The sequence below is a fragment of the Polyodon spathula genome, chromosome 1 (genome assembly GCF_017654505.1).
Source record: "Polyodon spathula isolate WHYD16114869_AA chromosome 1, ASM1765450v1, whole genome shotgun sequence".
In the NCBI taxonomy this organism is placed as follows: domain Eukaryota; kingdom Metazoa; phylum Chordata; class Actinopteri; order Acipenseriformes; family Polyodontidae; genus Polyodon; species Polyodon spathula.
The window spans coordinates 24,566,272-24,587,462 of record NC_054534.1 but is presented as its reverse complement, the minus strand read 5'-3'; the positions used below and the strand labels follow the sequence as shown (position 1 = coordinate 24,587,462).

At 37.1% G+C, this 21,191-nt stretch overlaps 1 protein-coding gene across 1 annotated transcript in view; it reads left to right on the top strand.

Annotated features, from left to right (window-relative positions):
• Positions 1-6,477: 6,477 nt before the first annotated feature.
• Positions 6,478-21,191, top strand: part of LOC121315921 (calcium/calmodulin-dependent protein kinase type IV-like) — a 93,775-nt gene continuing 79,061 nt past the window's right edge. Inside the window, exon 1 of the mRNA XM_041250535.1 lies at positions 6,478-6,847. Within this exon, the coding sequence (XP_041106469.1) occupies positions 6,729-6,847 (119 nt within the window). The 5' untranslated portion in view covers positions 6,478-6,728. The remainder of the gene's footprint in view (positions 6,848-21,191) is intronic.

Here is a 21,191-nt window from a genome sequence, read left to right as displayed (position 1 = left end):
TAAACCATTTTGGCAATTTAGTTTTACATTTAGATTTGTCTACTTTAGGGATATAATTGTTTTGCGCCTCTAGTACTACATTTTTGAAGAACAACCATCCTTCTTCTGTGGGTGTTTTCTCTATTTTACTCCAATCTACTTCTGTTAGTCTCTGTTTCATACCTTCATAGTTTGCTTTTCTAAAATTGTAAACCTTAGCTTTAGTCTTTACTTTTGGGGATTTAAAAAACACTTCAAATGAGACCATGTTGTGGTCTGAGTTTGCCAGTGGTTCTCTGACCTCTGTTTTAGTTATTCTATCTTCGTTATTTGAAAAGACTAAATCAAGGCATGCCTCCCCTCTAGTGGGTGCCTTCACAAATTGTGTTAGGAAGCAGTCATTTGTCATTTCCACCATTTCTATTTCATCCTTCGCGCTACCCACCGGGTTTTCCCATTTTATTTGGGGGAAGTTGAAATCCCCCATTAGTATGGCTTCTCCTTTGCTACACACATTTCTAATGTCATTGTATAACAGATTATTGTGCTCACCGTCTGAATCTGGCGGTCTATAGCATGCTCCTATTATTATGCCTTTTGAATTTTTGTCTGTTATTCTGACCCATATTGATTCGGCTTTATTTTCTTTGTCCAGGTTTAACACCTGGGCTTCAAGACTGTTTCTTATGTATAGCGCTACCCCTCCTCCTCTTCTGTCCTGCCTGTCTTTCCTATACAGTGTATACCCACAAATATTATATTCGTCCCCATCACTCTCAGACAACCACGTTTCTGTAACACCTATCACATCATAGTTACCTGTTAGTGCAGTAGCTTCAAGTTCTAGAATTTTGTTTCTGATACTTCTAGCATTTAGATAAATACATTTAATGGTTGTCTTACCTGAGTTGTTGTTCTTGTTTTGATGCGGTCTCCCTTCTGTTTTTTTGTTGATTTCTCCCCCCTTCCTTTCTAGTTTAAATGCTTCCGAACCTGCTCGAGGATCTTTTCTCCGAGTAGACTGGTTCCCTTGTTATTTAAGTGCAGTCCATCCCGTCTATACAGATAGTCCTCGTTGTAGAATGTGGTCCAATGATCAAGATAGGTGAAGCCTTCCCGTGTGCACCACGTCTTCAGCCATTCGTTTTGATTAATTATTTCCAGCTGTCCATATGGTCCTTTGCAAGGTGCGGGTAGTATACCAGAAAATACCACAGTTTTGGTTTTCTCTTTTAATTTCCTTCCTAGCTCTCTGAATTTGTTTTGCAGGGATTTTGGTCTGTCTCTTCCAATGTTGTTTGTACCGATGTGGACGACTACTACCGGGTCGTCTCCTGTTCGTTCTAGGAGCCTGTCCACGTTCTCAGTGATGTGCTTGACCGAGGCTCCCGGAAGGCAGCACACTGTTGTAGTAAGGGGGTCCAAACTGCGAATTGAACTTGCTGTGTTTCTCAATATGGAGTCCCCAACAATCATGACTTCCCTTCTTTTTGCTGTCTGGTCACCACTGTCAATAGGGTCCTGGATGTTGTTCCTTTCATTCTCTTGTTGTTGGTTCTGCTCATCAAAATTCTGAAGTGACTCAAATCTGTTGGTTGTTTTGATTTCTGGTGGTTGTGTTTGACGAAGTTTCTTTTTTTCCCTGCTTCTGCCTACCTGAACCCAGCTGTTCTGACCTTCTATCTCCCTGGTGGCTTTCAGTCTGTTAGGGGTGATGCAGACTTCCATGAATTGTGGGTGTGCCAGTTCCTCAAGATCCTGTTGCTGTCTCACTTCTTCCAGCTCCATTTCTAGCATACTTACTAGTTTATGCAAATCCTGGATCGCGCGGCACTTTACGCACACTTGGTTTAGCTCCGCTGGGTTTTCTCGGATTTCCCACATCAAGCAGGTGTCACAGATTACTGGCTTGAAGACCATGTTGAGGTTTTTTTTTTTTTTTTGAAGTTTAGTTTCTTCTGCAGCCGTCAACCTGCTTTCAAACTGCTTCGAAACTGCTCTGTACTTTTCCACGCCTGTACTTCTGCCACTCGCTGTCGCTGGGAAGACTGCCTCGTTTAACTACGTTGTTCTGCTGTGCTGTTGGCTCCTCCCCTCGCCCGTGTCTCAAAACGGCGCTGAATTTGAATCAGCTGCTCCGAGTTTCAGCTTGTTTGTTATCAGAAAAACACACGCGGCTGTTTGACTTTGAGCTGCTGCTGTGTTTCCCCAGTGTCCTCTGTTTTCTGATTAAAGCAATTCAAGATGCAATTTCTCCTTTCTGCTTCGAAACTGCTCTGTACTTTTCCACGCCTGTACTTCTCCCACTCGCTGTCGCTACCACTCGCTGTCGCTGGGAAGACAGCGAGTGGTATGGATTACTTGTAACTGTGGCTGGCACAAAATTTATTTATATGTCTAGGTCTAATTGTTTCAATTTGTATAAACACTGGTAAATTGGGCAACAGCTTTTCTAATATGCGAATTTGTGGCTAAGTGTGTAATGGCTAAATACATAGCTGCATTTATATATCCTGTGTTGAAAGTGTTAAACATCTAACTACAGCATATATAACATTACTGAAGGCAGACCTATGTACATGGAATGTGGTTTGATGCCTGTGGGGATCCATACATTTCACACCCATAATGAATGATTACCATTAAACAAATGTTTATTTTATAACATTTCAAGGTGTCGGTTTTTTTTATTTTACACATTGTTACAAAAGTAATAGTTTTAGAGCACTTCACGTTATATATGAAGTGGTATTTTATCTACAGTTAGTGGATTGAAAAATATCCGAAATGAAAATGCGACCAGGAATTTCAGTCCATCATGGATTGCAGTGTTGGCTCTGTGACATTAAAAATGCAATAGTCAGTACAAAGGTTTACTTTTATTCCCCATGGTACTGGGAATAGAGATGGAATATCAGTGGAATAAAAACATGGAGTTATATCTTTGCTTAAGCAGACATTTTTGTTTCAAATCAAATTTGGAATGCAGGTAATTTTAAATTGGCTCAGTGATTCAGCTACATTTTTGGTTAGCATAATTACATTTGATGATGAAGATACGTACAGAAATACAGAAATACGTCAAATGTGTTAAAGTAGTATTGTGAGAGAATACATGTTTATATTTCACGAAGGCTGCTGCAAAGTAATGTTATTGTTCAATTTTGAGCCAAGGACCTTTATGTTTATTTTTATTTAGGCCCCTCATTGGTGTAAGATATGTTGTTTGGTTTTATAAAAGATTAAAACCAAGATTCATTCTCTGGTACATGCCTTTGTAGCAGGTCCCAGTTCAGCTAACAGTCATTGAGCTTGAATGTGTTTCAGTAAGAAAACATTCATACTGACAATTCTTGTAATAATAAATCAGAGTATTCGGTTTTGAGTATGTGAGTCACATGGCAGCCTCTGGTAGTGTTTACAATATTGATAATTTGGTTATAGTTTGTGAAGTAAATGTGTGCTTAGACTGGTCTGTTCTAACTACCTGAGTGGGTGGGAGACCAGTACTATTTGCCAGGGGCTGAAGTCAAACAGTAGGCTGAAGTCAATCCCATATGATTTAAGATTAGTTTTTTTTTTTATATATATATATATATTATTTTACAGAAAATAATATAAATGCTGAACTAATGGCTAATAGTAATAACTTGATTATGACTTGCATAATAGTTTGAAATGGATGACTAATCAAATATGAAAATTGAACAGCATTTATTTTGCCAACAAGTAAATGTTATTGTAAAAGATGTATTATCACACTTATTTTATTTCTGTTCTAGATATAAGGTCTATATTTAAGCAGTTCTGTGTCCTGGAGGGCCATTCCATTACTTGTATGTGTACGATTTACAGTGTGTTTCAAAAGTCTTTGAACAGATTATGGTAATTGTATGTTTACTTTATCTTATTGCACAACAACATACAGTGATGGTAGAGTTTACCTCTAGTAGGCCAGGGCTCGAACGATATTCAGATATCCATGTCCATTGTCGTGTGTGTTAAAAGCTATAATTTATTGGAGTTGTAAGAATGGTAAGAACAGGAGTCCATGCAAAGCAATGATGTCTTTGCAAGGATTCCTGAAAATGTGGCAGGCACAAGGAGTCTGGAACCGGTTTATTGCTTCAGAACCTGGGATGAGGTTTATGTCGTGCATGCGATTGCTTACCCCTGTTTCAGCAAGGGTTATTTTCAACTGCCTTTACTTAAATGACGTATGTGTTCACTGGTGTTATCACAGTAGGTGCTTTAGATAACGGACAGTGCATCAGAGCATTGATCCGTTTCTCAAAATGTAATTGAGTAATCTCTAACCTTGCTGTCTACGAAAAAAGCCCCTTGTTTTTTTTATTTTTTTTTATTTCAGTATTGTAACCCTATCTTTAAGATGCCAAGCATTAGATATTAGATTGCTTGCCTTTGTAACTTTTTTTTTTTTTTGGCGGAGGATACCCTCGAGAATTAATTTATAGGACAGAAAAAAAAAAAAAAAGTTATAGCATGTAACTATACTGACTGTTCCCCTAGCATCTGCTTGCTGCTTAATTCAAGCTTCAGTATGTGGAAATATAAATCTAGAAGAATTTTCAAGGTTATTTGTTTTACAGTCTTACTGAATACGATACACCAGTAGTGTATCATATTCTGTAAAATAAACTAGTAGTAAGAAAGATTCATTAACAAATACAAACAAATACTGATAAAGCTCAGAAACACTGCTGCTGATGTTTTCTTACTGCCTGTTCTTTTACCTATTGATAATATCAAATCTCCATCAGCTTTTAGTCAGATACTGTACAGAGTGCATAGTTTGTCATTAGGGTTTAAATCGCTTGCTGCGGCAGTTCATTTCCATTGATTGGCACTCGATTGTAAAGATTGTTTTGAAATCAACACATTAATAAAAAAAGTGTGGTTTAATGTATTTAAAACCTGTTGACAAAGCAGTTAGCTTGTTATTATTACCAACCATATATTATTAAAACTATCGCAACATAAATTTAAACCTCAACAATTATGTTCTCCTAAGCCTTTCTTGCACATCTTTTTTTTTTCACACATTTAGTCCAAGGCCCATGAATTAGCTCGCCACCCCACGTTCAATAGGCCTTCTTGGATAACGTTTTTAAGGTTACACATTGGTTTTTCTTCATAGTAAGAACATTGCTGTTTGTAAGTTGCCAAAGGTAAATTGAATAAATATTTGTATAATTTATGTTGCATCCATTTTAAATGTATGCAGCTGGTATCAACACAAATCAAACAGCATCATCTAAAGCTATAAAGCATCATCAAGCTATAAAAAAGGCTAACAAGATGCTCGGATACATTGTGAAAAGTGTTGAATTTAAATCAAGGGAAGTAATGTTAAAACTGTACAATGCACTAGTAAGACCTCATCTTGAATATTGTGTGCAGTTCTGGTCACCTCGCTATAAAAAAGATATTGCTGCTCTAGAAAGAGTGCAAAGAAGAGTGACCAGAATTACTCCGGGCTTAAAAGGCATGTCATATGCAGACAGGCTAAAAGAATTGAATCTGTTCAGTCTTGAACAAAGAAGACTACACGGCGACCTAATTCAAGCATTCAAAATTCTAAAAGGTATTGACAGTGTTGCCCCAAGGGACTTTTTCACCCTGAAAAAAGAAACAAGGACCAGGGGTCACAAATGGAGATTAGACAAAGGGGCATTCAGAACAGAAAATAGGAGGCACTTTTTTACACAGAGAATTGTGAGGGTCTGGAATCAACTCCCCAGTAATGTTGTTGAAGCTGACATCCTGGGATCCTTCAAGAAGCTGCTTGATGAGATTCTGGGATCAATAAGCTACTAACAACCAAACGAGCAAGCTGGGCCGAATGGCCTCCTCTCGTTTGTAAACTTTCTTATGTTCTTAAAACAAGGTACACACTGCCATTGTTAAAGATTAGTTAGGGATTTAGTGGATAGGTCAGTCCGTAACGCATTGCTATTGAAGCTTAACAGGGTTTTTTTTTTTTTTTTTTAACACATTGACAGGATTCATTCTTCCATATCATTTCAATAGCCACTGTCCTCCAATATGCTACACAAGCTTATTTGAGGTAACTGATAAGTGTTAAAGAGATGAAAAGCGTTGCTTTGTGTTGTCTTTCCAGTTATTAGCACCAGCAACATTATCACTGGTTCTCTTGTATAAAAACAAACCCAGAAAACAAGCGGGTGATCTACAGTACGATATCACTGATTTTCATACATATATATTTTTTAATATAATGAAGTGTTAACATACTGTTGTTATTATTATTACTGGCAGCTGTAAAGTAGTGATTGACGTGCTTACACGTTTGCAAAAACCTATTTGTTACGTAGTAAAAAGTATAATACAGGGGTACATTTTGTTAGTGTAGCAATAGCTCTTAATTAAAGGCATTAGGACCCAGTGGAAACCGGGCTTAAATGCATTTTTGGCTGCCCTGTACCGCCACACATTACGGTACTGCTTCTAATGAACTCAGTCTTGTGAAAGGAGCAGTAGTGCAAGTCAGTCTTCTTTTTCTTAATCAACTTTGATTTGTTTCTGACAAAACCGAATGATTTGATGTATGTATTTTAAATGTGTTTATTTTTATTTTAACCTAGTATTTGCAATTGGATAGTTTTGCTATTAGCCGTACGCTCTTTTTCGATATTTGTGATATCACAGATTGGACTCACCCTGGGGGATATTTGCAAACAGCAGGTTATCTGATAGAAACACCGGGGATGCTGAAAGTCACTATGCCCTCCGCCAGAACAGGGGCTGCTTCGGAATACTGGATCGACGGCTCTAACAAGGAGGAGACGCTGGCTGATTATTATGAATTGGAGTCTGAGCTGGGACGGTGAGTAATTCTCTGGGGTTTAGAGCATTAGTGCACACGAGCCAAAGAATTCACACGTGTGAACGAAGGCTGTTTGTATTTCAAATCTGAAGGTCTTGAACATAGGGTACTAGATTTTTATTTAATTATTTTTTTGTCAATCTGGCGATAAAGTACAGTCATTTTATTTAATAACAACCAAGTTACATTTTGGAAAGCAATTCAGTTTAGTATAAAAGTGGTACCGTGTTTAGACACGTAGACAATGTGGTGATATTTTTATGCAAAATAAATTCAGATAAAATAATTGGGTAGTACTGTTGGTGTACATGAATGCCCAGCTAGTGTTTTATTAACATATGTGTCTAACACAATTTGATATACCGGTAGCCCTTCTACCACCACTAAAAAAAAAAAAAAACATTGCAATGCAATGCAAACATAAGAGAGCCGTGCCACTGTAAAGCAGTTAGTACCAGTTTCCTGAACATTATTGCAGCTGCAGCACAATACTGCAATTACAATAGACGCAATGCATTCTATTGGGGTAGAAACAGACTGATGAATTTAGTACATTTAGCACATTCTCTTTCTCCACTCAATAGCCTAATATAAGCACCGGTTGTCCGGGGTACTGTGTGATCTACTCTCGATCTACTTGAAGATTGATCAAAACAAATTACTGAACAGTTTGCTATTTAGGCTATCTGCAGTGGGAAGGCTGCTTCGTGTATGAGGGAGTCGGCCCAGCTAAGGAGATGTGTATTTTAACTACACAGCTTACCAGTTTTAAACTCGTGAATAATTTGTGTATTCATATTTTTACACTTGCAATCCAATTGAGATGTCCCATCACTGTTGGTATGAAAGTACTGATGGGCAGTGTAGAAAAAAATGAAGCTAAAACTGCTGCAACTATTAAAACAAATAACTGTTTCTTTTAGGAAATTTTGTCTTGTGGTTTTTACATCAATACAATGAGAATTGCGTGAAAGTTTGCACAAGTCCTATATTTTTGTTTCTGTTGATTGTGAGCTGTAAATGGTCCAGATTTCCATACAGATATTAGATAATCGAATGCACTGGTGGAATCTGGTACCAGAGAGGGTGTTTCAATCAAACTGCATTGTCTACTAATATATATATATATATATATATATATATATATATATATATATATATATATATATATATATATATATATATATAATTACACACCTACCTACCTTCTTTCTTTTGTCATTTCTTTTTTTAAGTAGCCTAAAAAGTAATTTTGAATTACTGATCATAAATGCATTTGTATTTGCAGTAGTGGCTATGTTACTTTGAAAGTGTTACATTTATATTACATTATATCTGAAGCTTTTCAGTTATGTTTAGTGTCTATGGGGATACCATTACAATACTGTTGTGCTGGCCTTCCAGTTTGATGCAAACTGCGTTTGGTGTAAACGTAGCTGTGTATGTTAATGCTTGTAAAACTCAGAAGTGGTACTATTTCATGATTTGGTGTGAAAGGGTTATGTTGGGCTTACAATGCCATTTCTCACTCTCTAAGTCCTTTAAGTAATTACAGATACGGTACCTCGACCTGAGACAAATGATGGCTGATAAATGTATCTTCACTTTGAAGACTGCTTGTTTCACAGCAGACCTGAAACAGGAACTTAATCACAGAATATGTGTCAGGGATTCAATTTGCATAACAAATTGAGCAGTGGTTTATGGGAAATTGCACATGTTGTTCATGTTGTTTTATTCCTCTCTGAATATTTATCTTTGCATTTGCGTCATGAGGGTCCCTAGGAGTTTAATTTGATTTGCAGAAGTTAGGATTTAAAAGGACCAAGAACATTAACTTTTAAACATTCCCTTGCAATCTAATCTCAGACAACTAGAGGGAGTCATTTGCTTGGTGCCGCCACCTAGAGTGAGCAAACAGAACAGCATGGCCTATTTTTTAATAAAAAAAACGAAACAAAACAAAAAGCAAAAAAAGATATGTAAATGGCTATGCATACATGACATGCAAGAAGGACGATATGGTACATTTGTAAATTAAATGTTCTTCAGCTGTAAAGCCTCTTGTTTGGTATTATTTTAGTTCAGCTTTCATTACACAGGAAACCACAGAAGCAGTCACCTCCATAACAGATGCCAGAGCCCGGTAACAGTAAGCTGCTCTGTTATATTTTACAATTGCAAACCAATTTGCATGCCAAACAGGTATATATTTTTTAAATTAAGATTGCAGTTTAGTAAACTCACAATATAAACAAAATGCAAGAATAAAACTGACTGTTTCTGTGTTTTAAAGTGCCATTTGGTGTATGGTTTGCTGGGTGCTAGTTCTGTCATGCTTTTTGGAAAAGTAGAGAGGATTTGCAGTGTTGCCGATTCATCTCTTTTCAAGAATACTTCATAGGAATATGTAGCATACTAATGGGCCGGTCCAGTCTTAAGACATTCTGCTCAGTATTCAAAGAAGTTATAATCTTTAGCTTGGGAGATAGTGGTGGGGCCTTTCCATATGTCCCGTGGTACATTAATGTGCATGTCATACTTAAATATTTAATCATATCTTAAGAACTGGCTGTTGAATTAGAATGAAACTTGGTATGGACATTCCTTAGCAACAAGCAATTAATGTTGTTATAAATTAAAATACTTTATTTTCAGAAAGTAAAATCTAATCAAACCTGTTTTATGTATGTAACTGGTTATTCCATTTGTAGTATTATGCATTAACATAATATGATCCATTTAATAGCGCCACAGTGTGGTTTCAAAATGTAATGTATGGGACGGAAAAAGCAGGGGAAGTACTTAATACCAGTTGACCTAATCATGTATTTTTTCAATATAGGTTAGAGTAAGTGAGGATGAATATGGAACCAGCAGTTTCTTTAAATAAAAAGAGATCCAGGCCTCATACAGACTTTTCAACATGTGTAATTTGTCAACAAGGGACTGAAAGGGGTTTGTTACAGAGACTTACAATATTAGGTTATCCATCCCTGCTCTCTGCAATTGAAAAGAGAGAAGATTATGTGTCTTTCTGACTTTTGACACACATAAATGTGAAGGAGGAATTAGTGGCCAAAAATCCAGTTTTGCATGCTAAATGTAGAAACCACTAACGAATTCTGTAGAGCAGAAACGGAAATATTTGGAATGTTCCACTACATCCACTAGTGGGCCTGAAAAAGATCTGTTACAAACACCATCTAAAAGAAAACTGCTTTCTTTGTGACAGAAAGCATGACAAATCAGGTAACTGGCACCTTATGAACATTTTTCAAAAGGAACGTGAATATTTCATTTGGAAGAAAGCACAAGAACTTAGACGATACCATGCTGACCAAAATTCAGGGCTTTGGAGACACATGTGTTGATATGGTAGCAAACAATTTTAAGTATCATCAGTCTTGCCTAAATGAAATCCACTGTCACAGATAGAAGAGATATGTATGAAATTGCTTTTACAGAACGTATTTCTCAGGTAGATGCCCCGCTTCTCAATGAAGGGAGTGTGTTGTATATGTCAAGCTTATGCAGCCAGTATCGCCATCTTAATAAACATGGAGTTGCAAATGCAGATCACTGTAGAACATCCTACTTAAAAAGACGACTTGAAAAACACTACAAAACACCAACTGGCTGCAGGGTATTGATTGTACCTCCGAAAGGTACTTCTAGTCTTCTCTGTTCCTCTCATCTAAATGTTGGTGAGCTTCTTTCTGAACTGAAAAAGGTTCAGCCAACTTGATCTAATGAATTTAAATGGATGGAAGAGAGTGAAGATCAAGATGAACAAACCTATTTATAGTTCACAGTAGCTGACAATGATGTCGTATCTTTCAGCTAAAAATATAAGATCTGACTAGGAAACGGGGAAATTATACAGGCAAAACATACAGCCTAGAAGACAGCAGACTTAATTAAATTAGGTACATGGACAGTGCAGTATTTCATTTTTGAACCTACTGACAGTAAGCCAGGACCAGCATTTGATTACGCTGCTTTGGATTATGGTACGGGGTATACTTTGTTTTTTTTGTTCGCAAAAGCTACCATTCTAGTTAAAAATGTCTTCACAAATGCTTACTATTAAAAACAAGCACAGGTATAGTGCTTAAAAGAATATATTAAGTTATATAGTTCTAATAAACACTAGTGAAAAAACATTGGAATCAAAGAAAACTTAATTGCCTGCAAAATAAGACTGACTTTTTTTTTTTTTTTTAATTCTTATTCCTAAGGGTCTATACTTAAAAAAAAAAAAAAAAAAAAAAAACCTGGATTGATGATGGTCATTTCAGGGTGTCTGGATCCCTCACTGTTGTGTTCTGTTCTGGTCACCTCGCTACAAAAAGGAATTCTAGAAAGAGTGCAAAGAAGAGCAACCAGAATTATTCAGCAGACAGGCTCTTTCAGTCTTGAACAAAGAAGACTATGCGGTGACCTGATTCAAGCATTCAAAATTCTAAAAGGTATTGACAATGTCGACCTGAAAAAAGAAACAAGGACCAGGGGTCACAAATGGAGTTTAGACAAAGGGGCATTCAGAACAGAAAATAGGAGGCACTTTTTTAAACAGAGAATTGTGAGGGTCTGGAATCAACTCCCCAGTAATGTTGTTGAAGCTGACACCCTGGGATCCTTCAAGAAGCTGCTTGATGAGATTCTGTGATCAATAAGCTACTAACAACCAAACGAGCAAGATGGGCCGAATGGCCTCGTCTCGTTTGTAAACTTTCTTATGTTCTTATTAGTATTAAATTATATCACCAGTTAAAAACTGTAAAGTTCATGAGCAGCACCGAGCAGCACTCTCTACAGAGGCAGAATCGCCAGACGCCTGCTTCGCCTACCCTGTACCAGTACAGTAGATTCACTGGTGCCCGAGCGAGCTGTGCACTAATGTGACGTGCATTTTCACAGAGGGAAATCAGAGAATCAGCTGCAAGACAGAGACAGATATGCTTATGTTAATGCTTTGCAAGAATGCTCTCAAAATGATAGGTTTAAGGTTGATATCTGTGATAATAACTTGTGAAAGTTAGTAAACTGAGTGTGAAGGTTGTTGCCAGCTATTGTGAAAAATGCGCGCATTTTAGCCTTGGAGGGAACACTGGAACTAAATCAGTGTTTTTTTTTTTTTTTTTTTTTGTTACCTTCATTGAAGTGGATGGTTACTTATTCATATTCACACTAATTTATTGCATATATATATATATATATATATATATATATATATATATATATATATATATATACACATACACACACACACACACACACACACACACACACACACTGTCTTTTTAAAAGCTTTTTTGTTAGACTGTAAATGATTTAATCTAATTTATGATGTAATCTTGCTTCCAAGTATAGTCTAACATCTGTTGTTACTTTTGTTTGTTTTTTTAATTGGGGGCTTATCGAGCAAATGTTTCCCACAATGCACTGCCATGTTTGAGATGTGTCCCTCTCGGTCTAGAATGTCATAAATGAAAAGCCTTAGAACAGTGATGTAACAGGGGTCATAAAACAGCAATGCATTCTGTGATGTAGCCTTACTGCAATGTTAATTTTATGTGACGATTAAAACATTCCTTAACTCAAGCAAGAGCAAATGGTTCTGTTATCCACTGTGTGGCTGGCTTACTGAACTGAAGCTATTTTGAAGGGACCTGTTTTCTATGCGCCTCTTGATTTGGATCAATGCAAATTGAAAAGATGGAAAAGGGTTGTGGTTTTGTGAGAGGCTGCTAAACTGCACACACACACACACACACCCTCGTCCAGTAAGTACTGTATTAGAGAAAATAATAGGATTGGGTAATAATAGCTCTCTCCCTCATCCTTTTATTGGCTTTTTAATTGGCTCAGTTACAGATTGGGATGCATTATGCCCCTCCTATTAGCCATGTTGACAGAGTGATCTTTTTACTTACTTTACAAAGTACAAACAAAGTTGAGTCTTTTTAGTTAGACTGTATTTAGTAGCTTCCAGATACTGGTATTGCTTGAGACTGTATGTACATAAATGAACTGCAATTAGTTCTGAAGTTGGACCAAGGGGTAGCCTCACTGGAGGAGGAGGAGCTCGGCTGTGATTACCGTTTACAAGTAAAGGCAGGCTTCTGGGTTTAGAGGTTTGGTTAATTAAGTGTTAATTAAGAGTGTTGTGTGTTGGAGGCTTTCCCTCCAACCCAAACTAATTTTCAAAACTGTTCTACATATGTTTGTTTGGAAGAATTATAAGAGATTTTAAATTGTTCTAAATGCAGAAGGATAATTACTGTATATTCTATGTTGCCATGGAAACAGAACGCCATATTGAAAATAAATGTATCCTTATAATCTTCATGTACATACGTGTTTCTACATTATGATGCTTCCTACAGCTTAATTTTAAAAACAAACAACCGCTATTATCACTCCACGACAAGCACAGTACAACACAGAAGAAATAACAACTTCAAGACGTGGACATTCAACCAGACAATGAGGTACAGTCCAGTAACAGATACATTTAAGGAGGCTTTCTCATAAAAGTTCAAGAAAATGAAAATACAAGGGAAGAAAAAACACCTGGTGATATAAACCTCACACAGTCATGTTTGCGTTCAGAGTGAGAAACCAGAGAAATAAAATAACACACTGCATATATCCATTATACTTGTCTATATGAAAGTTTTAATATAATCCCCCTTTTTGTTTTACCATCAGTAATGTCTCATGAAAATTTTACTCACTTTCAGTAAGTTTTTTTTCAGCAATATTTCACATATTAGGATAGCCGCATGGCCCAAGCAAGGCGAGTCTGCCCAGCAGCCTCTGTTTCCTGCTTGCATGTAGATGTAGATAGTTACTATTTTATTTACTTTTTTTTAAGCTTTAAGAAACATAGAATATATAACATATAGTTCAGATTATATTATTATAATGCAATAATATATATCTCTTGTTACTGCCCAAAACTGAGGCACATAGCCTATATTGTTGTGGGATAATATATTCTTATCCATACATTATTCTATTTTCATCAGATTAGTACTAATCTGTCCCTATAGCAACCAGCCAGTAGTTCATAAGGTGGCATAACTGTTTTTGATTGTTTCAATCAGTCTACTCTGATTTGGTATAGATGCAAGCCCTCTTGCATCTATAGTGGATCCTGTGGGGTGTTTGAGCACTGATAGCTGTGTAGGCACACACATCCCAGTGTTTTGCTATGCTGCTCAGTGCCCACTGAGTCTTTATGCTGGTAATTGCTTTTGAAAGAAACAAAGATCATTTCAGTGTCCCACTTGGGGAGAAGAAGCAGTAATGAAGCACATGACATAATAAAATTAGTATTAAAAGTGACTTTCAAAAAATGAAATACATTTTTCATATCCCTTACCTGGCGCTCTACCTCCTTTCCACCAGTATTTTGTATTTAATGCACCCTTCCCCCACCACTGTACCTCACACATTTCAAAATGCAATACCGACATCTTGTGTGCAAAACTGAAAATGTAATTGCCATTTGTGACAGCGACTACCAAAAAGATTTGAAATCTGACATTGTTCTCAAAATGAATAAAATGAATAGGGATAATGTGCAGCTAAATGTCTACACTGTCCTTGGACTTTGTACTTTAATTTACTCAGGGTTGTACTTAAACATAACTACTGTAATATGTGACTTACATAATATTCCCTCTACATTCATGTCCTTACTTGATTTATTGTATTTATTCTGTAGCGTTAAATTACAGTAAAAGCCCTCCTGTACCTCCTGTTTTCCTACAGGGACTTTTTGAAGATTGTAGTGAGAAAAACTAACATTCAAAACAAGCTGGGAGAGGCATGGATAAGTACCCATTATCAGAGTAACAGATTGTAGCAGGATAGCATCAGGAATGAGAGTCGGGAAAGAAACAAGGCACGAGGGGCAATGTAAAAGGATAAAGGTCTTCATTGGCCATCAGTTATTCAGTCAAGACCCAGCTACACTCCACACATTGATTCTGGCAGGGATGGAATTAACCTCATCCCTGCCAAACTTAAATTCAAAACAATATATCTTTATTTAAACCCAATCCTGTACACCCAGTATTTACACGACAGTCTTCTACCTTGCCACACTGATTTGCACAGTATTTACATGACATTAACAAGCTAATGTAAGTTAAAAAATAAATAAATAAATAAACCATTAATAATGGCTATGTAATGTAAACTACTCTCCACCAAGTGTATGGATAATTGGGGTGCAAAGGGGAGGGTAGTATTCATGCCACCTCATTGAATTTTTAATTTGAGGCTAGCTCACTGTATAATTTGTCTCAAAAGATAGGAGCATGTGAATCAGTAACTAGGCTAAGAACAGTATTAATTTAATGTTTCCCCTTGCACTAAAACAGCAGTGCCCAATCCTGGTCCTGGTGTACCGGTGTCCCTCCTGGTTTTTGTTCCAACTGTACACTAAATTGCTTAATTGGACCAATTAAGCTTCTAATAAGTGCTTGATTGGCCCAATTAACTAATTTACGGGTCAGTTGGAACAAAAGGCAGGAGACACCAGCCCTCCAGGACCAGGATTGGGCACCTCTGCACTAAAACCTGAGTGATAAACTAATTTAGAAGCCAATATGTTTGTATTTTTTTTTTTTAATCCATGTTAATATTGTATTTATATCAACCTTGGTTGTTCTTAAATATACAAAATTGTTGGTAAATGTAATCAATGCCTTCCTAAGGAGGAAATACCAGAGCTGTGTGAAACAGTGTGAAGTCCCGTTTAGCCAGGCTTGGTCAGTAACTTTAAAGCAGGGGTGTCAAACTCAGTTCCTGGAGGGCCGCAGTGTCTTCTGGCTTTCGTTCCACCCGAGCGATTAACTGGACACATTTAACACTTCTCATCAGGCCTCAGAATGTTTCATAGGTAGTGTACCTTGAATCAAGTGTATTTTTAAAACTGTCAACTGTAAAAGACCTTGAAAAATATTAAATGTGTCAAATTGAACAAATAATTAGATCAGTTATGTTAATTGAGAGCTTAATTTGGAATGAAAATCAGAAGACCCTGCGGCCCTCGAGGACTGGAGTTTGACAGTCCTGCACATACTTTCCCTGAGGAGATCTCAATCTCTATTGAAAGAGTAAATTGCAGAAGGTAGAACTGTCAAACACTTTCAATGTAACAGTATAGGTGGGTGATGCATGGTGTATTTGAAGCACTTGCTGTCTCTTGTTTTATGATTTTATGGGGGGGGGGGGGGTTGGTGCATGACTACTTTTAACACTGGCTACAGACAAAATTATAGAAACTGAGAGCTTTCAACAATGATCTGTTGATATCGCCGTGTAACAATTTTTTTTGTTTTTTTTGTTCCTGGGTAGTAAGTGTTATTTCCTAATTGCTTATGCCTCACAAGTATAGAAAATGGCTATTATTCCCCACAAACTTTGCTTTTGTGACCAGGACAGTGATATTTTGAAATTTACCTATTTTCCAGAACATTCCAGATAGATTCAGTGCTGAGCAAACTTGGAGTAACTTCTAGAACTTTCCAGTAATATAAATAGTAGTATAAATACAGGGGCCTTAAGCCCACCAGTTCAGTTTAGTTCCAGCTGCCTAAGTAGATACACATTTTTCTTAGATGGCATCAGGAGGCTGCAGTGGTAGCATTCCTGATGGGTCTCCAAGACGGTTTTCCCAAGTTTCCCTGCTATCTTTGCCTTTGGGACAGCAGGGACACCAAGGCGCACTACCACAGGCGGGACTGGCAACAGTGGACCGAGTTCTCTGTGGGGAGGAACAATGCCAAGTGGGAGCCACTGGTGGACCCCTGGAAGGTGCTGATGCCACCACTGCACATCAAATTGGGCCTTATGAAACAATTTGTCAGAGCTCTAGATAAGGAGTCGGCAGCCTCAAGTACCTTCAAGACTTCTTCCCTAAGCTGTCTTAGGCAAAGGTCAAAGCCTGAGTCTTCGTCGGACCACAGATAAAGAAAATCCTGGAGTGCAATGAATTCCCCAAGAAGCTCACTAGTAAGGAGAAAGCGGCTTGGAACAGCTTTGTCGCAGTGGTTCGGGGCTTCCTGGGCAATCACAAGGCCGAAAACTATGTGGAGCTGGTTGAGACTCTGGTGAAGAACTACGGCACAATGGGCTGTAGGATGTCCCTCAAAGTCCATATCCTTGATGCTCATCTTGATAAATTCAAGGAGAACATGGGAGCGTACTCAGAGGAGCAAGGCGAGCGCTTCCACCAGGATATACTGGACTTTGAACGCCGCTGCCAAGGACAGTATAACGAGAACACGGTGGGAGACTACATTTGGGGGCTGATTCGTGAAAGTGATTTACAGTATAATCGTAAATCTCGAAAAACTACTCACATCTAAATCTTTTGTAGTCATTTTTGTATTACTTTAGTATAAATACATGTTAATTTGGATTCATATGTTGTTTTTTTCTGACTTTATGTGAACGAAAAGACAATTTTCTCATTGAAAATAGGTAAATTTCAAAATATCACTGTCCTGGTCACAAAAGCAAAGTTTGTGGGGAATAATAGCCATTTTCTATACTTTTGAGGCATAAGCAATTAGGAAATAACACTTACTACCCAGGAACAAAAATTGTGTTACATAGTGTATTTATAGACCTGTACTGATTAATTATTGTTTAGTTAGTCCAATAAAAGGCACCACCTCACCTTCTCTTTGTCTATCATTTCTGTACCGATACAGCCACCATTTCACCTATTAGTAACTTCCTAGTGAAATTCATATGTGCAGAATTGTGTGAATGCCCTAAAATTTGAGCCTCGGGGGAACTAACAGGCGAAGCAATTTAGTATTTTTATCTGCTCAATGAAACTTGTTAAACCCAGTACCCTATAATTTCATGCATATCATTCTTACACTATAACCTGCAACTGGCCATTTCACGCTGGTCATCAATCCCCTGAATATATAACATTTTTATATTGTTCCTGTTCACTTACCCAGTATTGCCCCAGTAGTCAAGTGTGTTGTCAGTCCTCCATTCTGCCAACATGTTTGTTGATGATATTTTAGGCTTTTAACAAACTACTTCTCATTGCCTTTGGATGGTCTTTGGTCACTTCCTATATCAAAGTGAGATGGAGAGATCGATTTCTGCCATCCTGCAATCCTAACTGTGGCTGGTGGAGCCCCCATTCAAACTGTTTTTATCTGGGTCTGGATGGAAATGAACAGGGATGATTACAAAGAACTTTCAATTCAGTGGCACATGAAAACCTAGCGTACGCTGTACCTTGAAGTCATCAAACTCATTTAATTTGTGACAACCTGGATTTAAAGATCCCCAGACATGAAAAGCTAAAGTTTTAAACCCATGTGCTACACAGTCTCCTTTCATGGTGTTCTGCATGCACTGCGTTAGAATTAAGTTTGACAGTTTAAATACACTTCGGTGTCTATGTTGCACTGTAGGAAAATGTGTGAAGTAAGATTTAAGAATGTGTCTGTAATGTAAGTACATTTAAATAGAATCATTGAAGCCTCCAAATAATTCAATATTGGTACATTTACTATGAAAATTGGATGCATTTTTGATGCGTTATTTACTCATTCCATTTTTCTTTCGCTTAGTGTTTTTGCTGAAATAAATTTCTCCGGGTGAAAATGGGTTGGATCCCATTGGACACACTGCAGACACGCCGGACCCTTTGGGGTTTATGCTGAAACAATATGTGTCAGTAATTCTATCTCCTGGATTTTGAAACTCTGTAACACATTACTGCTTCAATTTAAAATACAATACACAGGCTTCAAATCTAACAACATTTAAAATATTTTAAGAAGCAGGATGTGCCTTCAAACTGTAACCGGTAAATACAGTTTTACAATACAAACATATTTTTCAATACCCCCAAACAGTCCTTCTACTGGGTGGTTTCACAGATTTTGGCCTGGCTTACCTAAGGTAACATTAGGTAGTCTAAGGTCAGTGTTGACTGTGGCGTGTGAAACCAGACTTACTGTAGCTTTCTTTGCTTATTCCATTCTTTATACTTCCTTACAAAGATACTAAATAGTCTGATACACCTGTGTGGTATAATAGTGGTTTCTGAAGATTGTGCCACTCATGCTCAGACACGGTGTCCCCTCCAGCGACTGCATTGCATACTCTACTGCTGTCTTGCTTCGACACAGTTGTTTTCATTAGCATAGATTAGCAAACATTTGCATCCCATTTCTGTGCTGAGTTCACGCATTTGATTAAAAAACAAACAAACATGAGAATTAATAAATGAACTCATGTCCATGGATTTTCTTGTTAACACCCATTAGATGGGAAAGTGCATTAATTATTGTGCAGTTTGTTCATGGATCCATTAAACTTCATACTTGTCTTTACATAAAATTATGTGGTCCCTGAAAAAAAAAAAAAAATTAAAAATACATACAAAAACGATAGTGACCTTAAATACCATTTGCCTTAGGTCTCAAATAGACACAGCATTGTGGGAGTGTGTAAACTAAGAAACCAACTCCTTGGTGTTGAAACATGCATATAATTACAGTAGCTCTGAGAGTGCAGCCATGGTAAACTAGTCAGTATGTTTTTGATTCTGATTTTGTTAGCAGAAGCAACTTAACAATTGAAGTCATCAGTGCAACTTCTAGCCATAACTAGACATATTTCTAATTGAACTTAACAGGTTCTTGCTCTTCTAGGTACCATAAATACTGCTTAGAGTATTTCATATTCTGACACATGAATCCTCAGTTTTAGGCCATTTACCTGCACAGATGGGTTACCTCCATCCAGCTGCAGTGATGGAATCAGTTCATTCTTTCAGTGCAGATATGAGTTAATGAGTAACGCAATCCTCTGGTGGGTTAAAAGGAAGCTCGCAGCACTGATCAAATGATGTGCTCAGGATAGTTATGTCTGTGCTATTTTACAATAACTACAAAACAAAGGATGCCAAAAAACAGTTCAAGTTAAACATTGTTTTGTTTATTAGCGAAATAAATAATACATAAAGTTGACGCATTTAATTTTTTCTTTGTTTTCATTCCTTGCCATTGCCGTTTCTTCACAGTAAACCGTGACCATCGACAAGTTTTCATAACGTAATAACATGAGATTTACTAGTGCATTTTTGTAGCTAAACAAGCAAACAAAAACTGAAATTCAACTTTAAACACTTCCAATAAAACAAACATGGAAATGGCGTTGTAAAGTGAAGGGGGTAAAAAGTTAACCGTTTTGGTTCTCATAATATATATATATATATATATATATATATATATATATATATATATATATACTCACATATCACACAGAGCTCTTTTTCATTTGCCATTTTTTGAAACTGTCGCGCAAATTCTGGTGAGACGGTAAATAAGTGCAAGGTATTTTTGTTATTTGTAGCGAATACGAACATCTGATTTTTGTATCCGAAATATTCGTTTGAATATTCGGATATTTGTCCCAGCACTATTTATTTATTATTATTATTATTATTATTATTATTATTATTATTATTATTATATGAGTTCATATTCATACTGCTTTAATTATGCAGTATAATTAGATGTTTCTCATTGATTTAATGCTGCAGTATGTTACAGTATGGAAATCGAACTGTATCCTTCACTTAAAATAGCAGCATATTGTGTTGAATGGACTTTTTTGGTTTGTAGATAGTAAAGATCTTACAATAAAGGTGGGCATCTTTTTCGCCCCTTCTTTTCTACTGGCTGTCCGTGTGATACACAAACTATGATACTATTGAGCCTGGAACAAGTCATTGGTTTGTACTTGTTATTATTGGTTGAATGATGCCAGCTGAGTTAAACAGTGACATTTGAGTGCACAGTGTCATAAGACATTACAAGTGCAATAAATCAGAGTTGCCTCCAACAGTGAGCTCCTAGTGCTATCACTAATTCTACTCTGTGAAAACCTGTATCAGTGGATTCAACCAAAACAAAAGGTCTGGGAGAGAGCTGTGTATCTTACTGGATGAGTGTTGATTGGATGAGTGTGATCACCAGTCACAGTTCTCTGTTCTGGAGGAGCTTTGAATACTGCTACAAAATAGTCTATATACTTTTAGAACAACTGAATACAGTATCACAGTTTATGTAAGTCAAGTAGTAGCACATAACATGAAACCACATCCTCACCAACTAATTTATTTCATTGTGCATAGAAGTGGTCCACGCCTACCCATTAGTTCCTGGCATCAGCAATCTGATCTGATATTGCAGAAAGTAAAAAGGTTATAAGGCAAATCAAGTTTATATGAACACAATGTATAGAATAGTATCAAATATATGTATGAACGATAAAA